We start from the raw sequence: 11,433 nt of genomic DNA on the forward strand, positions 1-11,433 counted from the left end.
CCCCTCAGCGTTCCCGCCGCCGCGGCCGCGCGTGCGCAGCGCGGGCCCCGCACACCCCACACGCACCGTCACGCACGCGCAGGCGCGGGCGGGCGGGGCGGGCGCGCGGCGCTGATGCAAGAGCCGAGCACGGAGTGACCCCCGCGGACCGACCCACAGACAGACAGACCGACCGACCCACCGACCCTCCGACCTCCCTCACACACACCCCACTCCCCCCGGCCGCCGACATGTCCGGCGACGAGGTGAGAACCCGCCCCGCGAAGCGCCGGGGGAGCCGCGCCCGGGGCCTGCGCCGCCGCCGCCATGTGGGCGCCGGGCCTGAGGCCTGAGCGGGCGCGGCCTCCGCCCCGCGCGGGGCCGGCACGGGGGTCCCGCCGGGACGGGCGGAGGAACCGCGGCTGTGGGAAGGGGGCCGCGGGTGCTGGGAAGGCCTGGTACTCCCCCCGGGGGCCGCCCCTGGCGGGGGGAGGCCGGGGAGGGAGGCGGAGGGCCCCGCCAGCGCTACTCGTTGTGTTCCGTGCCCTCCTGCCGTATAGCCAGTTCGCTTAGCCCTGTCTGGGGAGCTTTAAACCTCGGCCTTTAACCCAGAGAACTAAACAGCTCCATCGTAATAAGCGGTAACTTCAGGCTTTCCGGGTGTGCTGGTGCTGTCTCGGACACACTTCTATGGGAGCTGATTCGTTTGTCTTTGAGAAATTCTTCAGGTGGTGTAGGTGCCGTGTGTTGGCACCTTCACTGGCCTCGTTTCCCTCGCGTTCGTGGGGAAAAGGCCCTTTTTACGTGTGTGAGGTGATGGGTGACTGTGTGGCCTGGGGTACCCTGGCTGGATCCATGAGGCGGATTCATCCATGAGATGGATTCTGCTGCCGGGCTTGTGTCAGGAGCTTGGAGACAGGCAGGTCTTCGTAATAAAGGAGAAAAATTACTAATGCCATTAAAAGGAGCCAAGGCTGGCTTACTCAGCTGCTTTAACATCCAGAATGAATATGCTGCGTTTCTGTGCCCCGTGTGTGGTTGGAGCTGTGATGGCTGGGCTGTGCTCTGCACTCAGCAGTCCTTGCATCAGGTGCTTCCTGACTCAGGTGATCCCAGGACCACGGAGCTCATATGGAGTGCCCTGCTTTGGGTGTAGTTTAAGTGTCAGTAAGACTCTTTTTCTTGCATAATTACTTTTTTGGGGGGCACTGAGGCGATTCCTGCGATCTGTAGGACAGTGAAGTTACCTCTGTGGATCGCTTTATGCGTCAGACTGACAGAAAATAAAGATTACAGCAGGTAACACAGTTGAACCTGAAGAACTCAGAGTGGCAATTCAGGTACTGTGAGTGTGAGTCGCTGTGCCTTCCCAAGCTTCTGCATCTCTGGTTGTTGGGGGCAGGATAGTTTGGTATTGATGATAAGTTGGTGAAACTTTCTGAAGCCGACAAAGTTGAGGAGGGTGAAGACGAATCACCCTCCCCTGGAGGATTAGGACAAACTGGCACCCTGAACTGGTGTAGATGGTACAAACTTCGCAGTATTGAACTGTAGCTTAACATTTTCAGAGCTGTGAAGAAATGAAGCTCCCTGGTAGCAGCATCACTGGGTGCTGCCCAGAGCTGTGGCACAGCAGGGGCAGCACAGGCCTGGTTTGTGAGGGGAGTCAGTCTGTTAACATCTGGTTTGGTTTATTAAAGATCCTGCAGTGTGTATAATCCCAGGCAATAATGTTAGAGGTTGCTGTGTTTTGAGAAGATTTAGGTGCTGATTGGGCTTAATAATTTTGCATCTCATCACAGTCGTCAGTGTAGTGTCAGGGTTCCTGAGCTCACCTGAGCAGGGCAGGGTTGCTGTTTGCTTCCCATGCCTGTGTTTTCTCAAAAGAGGAAATGGGATTAATTTGTGACTTCCCCAGCATTTGCCACTGTCACAGCAGTTCACAGTAACCTTGGCTTCTGTCTTGACAGTTGCACGTGGACTATGAATCTTTGATAATTTCCCCCCTCTGTTCTTTCACTTGCTGATCTCCATAAGTTGGGATTTTGACTGTAGGCATTTGAAATAAGGAGCAGGTACGTGGAGCTGGAAGTGAGAAAGAACCATTTGGTCTACAGGGGAGAAAACCCCATGTGGGAATTTGGCTCTGAGAGCAGAAACAGGATGGGAATTTAAAACCTTTTTGAACAGGAAGAGCATTGATTTTTGGTGTGTTTGGACCGGCAACTGCAGTTCCTTCAGTAAGAAACCTCCAACTTAAATGGCATCATAGCTAACAAAACACACTGAGTAGAGAAAAGGAACAAAGAAAGTTCTGAAACATCCAGCTCAGAGAGCCCAGGCATGGAGTGCCCTGGTTGTCAGGCCAGTTCATTGATATCATGACTTGTTTAAGCCTGTGTGACCTAAGGCTCTGCTTAGCACTTGTCAGAACCCTTGATGAACAAAACATTTCAGGCACAGGCCTTGCATCCCTCTCCTGTGACAGGTGGCCTGTTATGAGTAAGTCTTGGGTTTACAGAAGCTTGGCTTGCCCTGGGGTGGCCCCTCAGAGCAGTGCCCTGCCCAAGGCCAGTGCCTGTTTTTAGTGCTGGAAAGCCACTCTCCTGCATCCAGGAGTTGTCCTTGAGTGTTGACTTGACTTTAGTGTGGTTGGGCTGAAGTCAGTCTGTCTGTGCAGACACAAGAGATCCTTTGTGGTGGTTCAGGGTGAAAGGTGTCTTTCCCTTCACAAAGGGAAGAGTGATTTGAGTTTCCTTCTTAGAAACTCTTTACATCTGATCTTATGTTTGCTCCACATGAGGAAGCAAAAACCTCTTCAGTCTTGCAAAGCATCCTCATGGAAATGAGTCAGCCATTGTGCCTGTTCCCAAAGCTGTGGGCTCTGCTGCTGGAGCAGCTTTCCTTGTGTCCCAGCAGGCTGGGGAGGTTGCAGACAGTGTAACCAGTTGGACATCCTCGGTGATTTCTGTGCATTACATCAGCATGATTCACAGCAGTGTCTGAGGAAGCATCAGAGGAAAGCCTTCTGGCAGAACTCTTCAGAAGATCCTTCTAGCACAGTGTGTCCAACTAAAGACACTCTTGAGCAGCCTGAAAGCCTCGGTGTTCCATATATATGGACACTTTTGGGATGCTGTGCTTCACACACCCCTGTGTGCAGTTCCCTGCCTTTATGGAACATGTACTTTGCAGAAATTTGGCAGAACTCTGGAGAAAGTCTTAATTGAGCGTCTAAAGTTGTCTGTTGTGTTAAATCCACACTGTGGTGTGACTGTATGGGGAGATGTGAGTGACAGAGCTGGCCAACAGCTGTGGTGTCAACTTTGCACTGAGATGACAGAAGTTAGAAGCGTTAATGTGTTACATTAATTAAAGCATGAATGGAAAACTGGAGACCTCAGGTCTGCAGATGATGAATAGGTTAAAAGTGAATCTCTGAGGTCAGTGCCTTCCTCACAGTCAGACTAGGGGAATTAAGCTGCTTTGCTGGCTAAAGAGCTCATTGACAGCTTTTAATCCCTTGGTGTCTGAGGGTCAGTCTCTCACTCTGGGGGGGAAGAGCTCAGACCTTTGCCATTCCATAGTGCTGGGAGCTGATGCAGGTCTGTGTCACCAGCCCCACGCAGGTTTGCACCTAGTCCAGAGTGTTCTTGTCAAGAGAGTTATTGACAGATCCTGCCTTTAATCAATCTGGAAGTGAACGTGTCTCCCACGTGGAAGTGACTCCTGATCAGGCTCTGTGCTATAGATGGGCTTCAATCTAATACTAATAACTAAACTAGATGGCAGGAAACTTGGACTACAGGAAAAGTAGCAGAAGCTGTAAACTGTCAAGCAGGTCTTCCCTTGCAACTGATAAACAGCTGAGATTGAAGCCGAGGAACGGTTTGGGAAACTGAGGGAATCGTGAGAGAAATATGTAGTGGGAGGTGATTATTGTGCAGCTAAGGAACTCTTTGACTTTTCCAGATGATTTTCGACCCTACTATGAGCAAGAAGAAGAAGAAAAAGAAGAAGCCCTTTATGCTGGATGAGGAAGGAGGAGGAGATACACAAACAGAGGAGACTCAGCAATCAGAAACAAAGGAAGTTGAACCAGAGCCAACAGAAGACAAAGATGTGGAAGCAGATGAAGAAGACAGCAGGAAGAAAGGTAAGATGAACTCTCCACGGTGGCATTTTGAGACTACAAGCCCTGTCTCAAGAGTTTGGCATCCCAGGTTGTAATTCCAGAGCCCTGGTTTGTTCTCAGTAATCTCTGCTGCCTGTTTGGAGGGCACATTTCCCTCCTGCTTGGAGTCACGTTCACAGACATCCACCAAGCTCCCAGTGCTTATGTAATTTCCATTTTCCTGACTCAAACAATCTTTTTGTGTGAGGCAATGAAAAGTGACTCTCCAAAATAGCCAGGGTGAAGTTTTACATGCTCCACAAGCAGTAAGTCCACAATTACAGTTCTTTCTCACTGGAACGATTAAACAGTAGGGTGAATAACAGAAACATGGTTTAAAAGGTTTCTGGTTTTTGGATAAGTGTGAATGTGGTAACTGGAGTGTTCTTTGGAATCTTTCAGGAAAAAGGTGTGTGATTGTGTACATAAACTCACTTTTTAAATTGAGGCCAATGGCATTTCAAGATGACCCGATTCAGGGAGTTCTGTTCGCTTAAATCCAGTTTGTTGGTAAAATTGGCTCCTGCTGTAGACCAGAGAAACTATACCTTCCTCCTACAGTTTTCTTCTCATTTTTTCCAAGCATCTGTAATGACAAAAGTGACTTAATTTCTCCTGTACAATAAAAAGAAAGATTAAACACTTACAAATCAGAATGCTCAGTTAGAAGATGCAGAGACTGAAACAGTACTGAGGTATTTGGGACCAGAGAGGAATGATCTCTTAGAAACCTGGAGGATATTCATACAGATCATTACTCATGTCTTACTGGAATGTTTTAAAGATTTGGATAGAAATTAGAAAACCCTAATGTCTGAACTGTTTCTTCAGTTATACCGTTTTAATCAATCTTTTGTTTTGTTTTTTTTTTTTTTTTTTAGATACAACAGATGACTTGGATGACTTAAACTTCTTCAATCAAAAGAAAAAGAAGAAAAAAACAAAAAAGATATTTGATATAGATGAAGCAGAAGAAGGTGTAAAGGTTTGTTTTCATAGCTAGGCCATCCTGACTGTGGTGAAAACTTTCTTGCTTTCATTTTCTTGGGGTTGGCAGTGCAGGAGTTCCTTCAAATCTGTTGTTTTCATGCCGGAACTTTTACATATCTTTCACATACAGCAGGTTCTGATGAACATGTTGCTCAGCACCTGACTGCTCTGCACAGTGAGCAGTAATTCTGCAGTCTGTAGTAAGGGCTGATTTGCCTCCAGGTTAATTTTCTTTTGGGGGTAGAGGAGTAAATGGGTGTCAGAAGCCACGCACAAAACAGTCCTCCAAAGGCCAGCCCTGCAAATAAAGTGCACGTACCTGCCAAGAACTCTGCTTTCCCTCTGGTGTTGTCTTTAGGGAGGATTGGCTCCTGTGCTGTGTTCCAGAAGGTGTAGGAGATATTTTTACTCTTCTGGAGTTTTATTCCAAGTGGTGTTTTTGTATCACATGTCTGTCACTGGCAAGCCCGGGGAGGACAGAGGAATGTTACATGTGAACCTCCACTTCAGATCCTGCCCTTTGGGGAAGGAAATGTCCTTCTCATCTGCCCCAGGCAGACAAAACACTTGCTCTGTGTTCTCCCCACTGTGGTAATAAGTTGGAGTAGCTGTGGGAAGCACAGCTGTGCCTGCTGTGGAGGCTGTTTAGTTCCCTTGGGCCCTCAAATGGCTGTTGCCTTGAAGTATAGCACGACCTTGCCCTTGAGGTTAGACCAGAAGGTAAAAATCTGTCCCTGCTTGTGGTAGAAGTGCAGGACTCTCTTCAACACCCTCAATTCCATTGTTAGCTGTTGAGTTGCAGGGCTGTGGTGGATTTTACCAGTATCCCCCAGTACAGTGTGCCCCTCGGGGTGTTTGTGGTGCTGTGCGGGGGGGGAGGATTGGTGTTTAATACTCTGAACTGTGGTCCTGTTTCTTTGCAGGAATTGAAAATTGAAGGGGATGTGCCAGAGGCAGCAGAACCTGAAGATGATCTTGATATCATGCTGGGCAATAAAAAGAAGAAAAAGAAGAATGTGAAGTTTCCAGATGAAGATGAGATAATGGAGAAGGAGGAAGGTAGAAGTATAACCTAGCTCAGTGAGATGCTGAAAGGGAAATGTGGTCCATCTTGTAGGTGAATAAGTTCTGTTCAAGTGCCTTTTTTGTTCCAAAAGTCACTTTATTACCTTTACTATTTATCAGAAAAACATCCTGTATGAGTTTCCCATAAGTACTGGTGTCCCTTGTAGACAAACAGAGAAGATTGAGTCCACACCTTAGTGGAATCTTGGTTGATGTCCCTTTTAGAAATGCTGTAAGCACGAAGTTAAACAGTGTTTCTTTTTTTTTTATAATGAATCCCCAAAACCTTTCTTCGCAGCATTTGAGGATGAAGACAGCAAAAAAGACGATGGAATTTCTTTTAGCCTTCAGTCAGGACCTGCGTGGGCAGGCTCAGAAAGGGACTACACATATGATGAGGTAACATTCCAAAGGCTGTTTGTAACCTAAAGGACTTGTACTCAGGGGGTCAGGAACACAAAAACAACAAAGCACCTGTTCTGTCACAGTTAATTACCATCTGGGGCGATACTGGGGATAGTGTTGACACCTGTGCAGATGGGCTGAGGCTGCTGATAGTTGTGAAGCAAACCCTGGGGGGGACACTGTTGAGGTTTTGCATTTATCAGGACACTTGAAGTGTGTTCCAGAGCACGTGATGGGCAGAGACAGTGAGATACTCACTGGGAATGCTGTTCCAGGGGGTTTTGGGAGCGAGGTGCTGCTTCACTTGAGAAATTCAGGCTGCTCATGGCTGTGAATCCCTTCTCTTGCAGCTGCTCAATAGAGTTTTTAACATCATGCGGGAAAAAAACCCGGACATGGTGGCTGGAGAAAAACGGAAATTTGTCATGAAGCCCCCCCAGGTTGTGAGAGTAGGGACCAAGAAAACATCTTTTGTCAACTTTACAGATATCTGCAAATTGTAAGTGTGCTCTTTGGGTTTCCCAGGAATAGCAGATGGATTCTGTGCTCGTGGCTGGGGTGTTGAAGGGATGTTTTCTGGCAAATCAGAAGTGAAGCTGTTTTAGTCGTTACCTCTGCATTCCTCTGGGAGAAGATATTTATGAAAATGATTCACAGAGATAATTTCTTATTTTATACTTAAATTAGGAAAGTGGCAGGGCTGCTACATGAAACTTTGGGAGTTCATTGGCCTTTATCAAGTCTGGTCACCAGTGATACTTATTTGCAAGTGTTGAGCAGGAGGGTGGGGAAAGTTCTTTCTAATTTGAGCTGACTACAAATACTGTTCTCTTGGTAAATGGTGTGGAGTCCAGTAATGTTTTCCCACTGTTTTCTGCGGTGCTTTCTATGTCTTAATTATGTCTTGTGAAGGCAGTTGTGTTCTTTGTGAGCACTTCTGGGAATGCAGCTCTGATTGGTTTCATGTGTGTGCCAGAAAACAGTCCTGCTGAAATCCCCCTGTGGATCTGGGCAGTGGACTAAAGGGGATTTTTAGTGCTAGCTACTAGCACTTTTTTTCAGGGGATGGGAGGGTAAGAATGGAAGATCTCAAACAGAAAACTTATTTTCAGTAGTTGCTGTAATTGTGAGTTTGGTGTGGGGGGGGAACGGTGGAGGGTTTTTTGTGTGGACTGGCCGGGTTTCTTGTGTCCTTGGTCACTGCCTTTGGTGCAGACCCTCTGGCACTGCCCCCTTTTAGACTTGATAATTTTCCCCTGCCATTCCTTTGTAAATACCAGATTCCTGTGAAGGGGGAAGGTTAAACCTACTCTTCCTTTATTTTCAGATTACATCGTCAGCCCAAACATCTCCTGGCATTTTTGTTGGCAGAATTGGGTACAAGGTAAGGCTGCTGGGCTGTGTTTTATAATGATATATAACAAATGTCCATTTGATTGGGCTTTGGAGTCTCTTCTGCTCCAGATGACTTAAAAAATTAGAAACCAGAATGTGAAAAAACATTCCACTTACTCCATTAGAATGTTTAGAAGGTGATCTTACTACTCATAGTACACCTTACTAGAGAGCTGTGTTAATTCTCAGCTCAAAGTTCTTCTGATTAGGAAGCTTAGCTGTGCTGGGGTTTGCTTTTGCTTGGGGAAAACTTCCTGCAGGACTTTAAATGCCTTCACAATTGTGCATTTTCTTCCCCCAAAGTAATTCAGTCTCACTCTTCCCTTGAAGAACAAACACACAGTTATCTGGCTGGGTGTTTGTGACTTGTTTTGACACTTCACATCTTCTGCCAAACAACTGATTAATTTATTGTTTTTTTCTTTTAAATTAGTGGCTCAATAGATGGTAACAACCAACTTGTAATCAAAGGAAGATTCCAGCAAAAACAGATAGAAAATGTCTTGAGAAGATATATCAGTAAGTAGAATTCCCTTTTCCACTGCAGATTTCTCTCAGGCCCACGTGGGTGGGCACAGTGGACATTCCGGGCTGGGAAGCCACAACTTGGCTTTATGCAATATGGAATTATTTATGGAATAATTCAAATGCTGGTGGCTCTACCAGGGTTACAGTAACCACATGTGTCATACCCTGTCCTGCATTAAAACATGCCAAGGAAAACAGAGCGTTGCTTGTTTTCATTTCTTGGCTGGGATGAGGACTATGGCAAACACCAGGGATTGTTAATTTGCAAGTCTGCTGCGCACATTAATTAGCAGATGCAGACTGTGTGTTGCTGCTGGGCAGAGGACTCATGTCCAGATTACATGTTAAAAAATATTTAGTGCTGTGTCTGCCCCAGAGTTGCTGACTCCTGGGAATGCTGCTCCAGCAGAGGAACTGAGGGAACAACAGTTTTAACAGCTTTAACTGGTTATTATTTTGAAAATGCCAGTGTGAGTGTGATGCCTTAGAACACGTACAGAACTTTCAGCTACCTGCCCTTTGTACCAGATTTTTGAAATACTGTTTAATGTTTCCTGTCAAGGATTTCAGTAGAGATTTTCAGCAGGGCAGGGAACATCTTGTTTGTAGAGAATGTACCTAGAAAGGACACATTGCTGGATATAACCCAGTCAAAACTACTCAGAGAGGACCCAGAGGCCTTGAATAAGCAGCTGCTGTTCTAAAATTGTAAGGCCTGTGCTGTGTGGGGGGCAATGTGTGCGTGTTGTGCCCTTAAAGAACTGCTCTTTGCCTTTCTATATTTAAAATTGTCCAGAGAATGTTTTCTTCACTTTAGGTAACAAGTGCATAATGTACCATATGAAACCTCATCTTTCTTAACCTGGCAACTGGGGGGGGGGCAACTTTTAGGTTTTCATAGCAAGCCCTTCTGAGTTAGCAGATGCATTTGAAGGGTTTCAAGACAACTCCTGAAAGGCTGAAGAAGTGGTGACTTGTCTGCATTATCTTTTAATTGCTCTTTGCCTTTTTATACTCAAAATTGCTTTAATTGGAGAACTGCTCTTTACCTTTCCATACTCAAAACTGTCCAGAGAACTTTTTCGTAGATTTTAGGTAACAATTGCATCCCATGCCATATGGAAACCTCATCTCTATTAACCTGGCAACTGGGGGGGGCAACTTTTAGGTTTCCATAGCGAGCCCTTCTGAGTTAGTAGATAGATTTGAACAGTGTTTAAAGACTGAAGGCTGAAGAAGTGGTGACTTGTCTGCATTAACTCTTCACTGTACTTTACCTGTCTCTACTCAAAATTGTGCAGAGAGAATTTTCTTTTTTCCTTAGATTTTAGGTGACAGTGAAACCTCATCTTAATTAATTTGGGAGCCGGGGCAGAGGGCAAGTTTTAGGCTTTCCCTTCTGAGTCAGCAGATGTGTTTGAACGGGGGCTTCAGGACTAAAGGCTCAGCAGGTGTGCAGGTTGTTTTAACCGCCCCTCTGTCCCTCCCCTGCAGAGGAGTACGTCACCTGCCACACGTGCCGCTCCCCAGACACCATCCTGCAGAAGGACACCAGGTTATACTTCCTGCAGTGCGAGACCTGCCACTCCCGCTGCTCCGTCGCCAGCATCAAAACAGGCTTCCAGGCTGTCACAGGCAAGAGAGCCCAGCTCCGTGCCAAAGCTAATTAGTCTGCTAATCACCACTGGATTGTGCACAGCGTTCTGGGGAGGTGGCAGCTGGACAGGTTTCCAGGAGCGGATTGAGCGTTTGTGTTAAAAAACGAGATTGTAAAAACGGCGAGAAATTGGGCTTTTGGTTGGCTGGGCTGTGAAACCCTTGCAAGATGCAGATCCTCAAGCTGTTCACATACATTTGCTCATTGAATATATTTTACCAACTGTAAGGAACGTGATGGGGAAAGGAGGTGCTTTTTAATCCGTTCAGACTTCTGTAAAACACGAGATAAATTAAAGATACTATAACAGTGAGTGTCTTGGATTTGGATTTTTCCTTCAGTTTCCTCTCTAAACACTGGTGGGAATGGTTGGTGTGTTGTTGTTCTGCAAGATCATGTCACTGAACTATGTCCAAAACCCAGAATGAAGATTAAGGTAGAGGTTATTTTGCTTTTCCCTAACCAGCTGATTTTTAGTTAGGCTGTCATTAAACAGAGAAACCGGTCCCAGAGTCCCAGGGCTGTGCCAGCACGAGACCTGCTCGTGCTTTTACACCCATGGGTGCACAGACAGGAACAGCAGGACATGGTTCTGCTTCCTTAGGCAAAAAGTAGCTCTGGGAGGATTCAGACACCAGGTCGATGCTGAATCTTAACACAGAATCAGTAAACTGTACAATAAATTTTCATAGTGTCATAGTACTAAAGTTTGCAATTTCTAATAGAGAAATGTTTATATTTCTGAAGTCCTGCACTCTTCATCACTTTAAAATGAATCTAAATGCAGCAAAATACATAAAATGTAGGTCTAAATGTCATTGTGTGGTGGCTGCAACCCAGTCTTCTGTAAATCTTGGATTTACAGAAGATGCTGCCAAGTAGTTTTGAGTTCCAAATTAGCACATTTTGGGTCATCCTGAGCACTTCCCTCTGCTCACAGTCTGTCAGGAATCTCGAGGGGACACACTCAGTGCTGTCCCTGCTGGTCTTCCCAGTGCTGTAGAAGTTTTGTCACAGCTGTCAAGTTCAAAGATGCACGTGGGGAGTGAAGTCCCTGCTGGGGACCTTAAGGGGGGGTCAGTTGTCACTTGATTGCCAAAATGCCACAGGGTGAGGGAAGGGTGTCACAGCTCAGGGCCCCGGGCAGGTGAGCACAGCAGCCTCCTCCCCAGGGAAAATGCTCATTCTGGATGCAATTCCTCCAAAATCAGGAACTTGAAGGGTTTGTACTAAGTTATAA

At 46.3% G+C, this 11,433-nt stretch overlaps 1 protein-coding gene across 1 annotated transcript; it reads left to right on the top strand.

Annotated features, from left to right (window-relative positions):
* The first annotated feature begins 116 nt into the window (after positions 1-116).
* EIF2S2 (eukaryotic translation initiation factor 2 subunit beta) lies at positions 117-10,985 on the top strand. The gene is made up of 9 exons (XM_027905639.1): positions 117-245; positions 3,952-4,135; positions 5,035-5,138; positions 6,067-6,202; positions 6,507-6,607; positions 6,964-7,112; positions 7,941-7,997; positions 8,442-8,527; positions 10,031-10,985. Exons 1-9 carry the CDS (start codon positions 231-233, stop codon positions 10,204-10,206), a joined length of 1,008 nt encoding a protein of 335 aa, XP_027761440.1. The 5' UTR covers positions 117-230; the 3' UTR covers positions 10,207-10,985.
* The last annotated feature ends 448 nt before the right edge of the window (positions 10,986-11,433 follow it).

The sequence above is a fragment of the Empidonax traillii genome, unplaced genomic scaffold (genome assembly GCF_003031625.1).
Source record: "Empidonax traillii isolate 1590-97213 ecotype Southwest subspecies unplaced genomic scaffold, ASM303162v1 scaffold1184:size321399, whole genome shotgun sequence".
Lineage (NCBI taxonomy): Eukaryota > Metazoa > Chordata > Aves > Passeriformes > Tyrannidae > Empidonax > Empidonax traillii.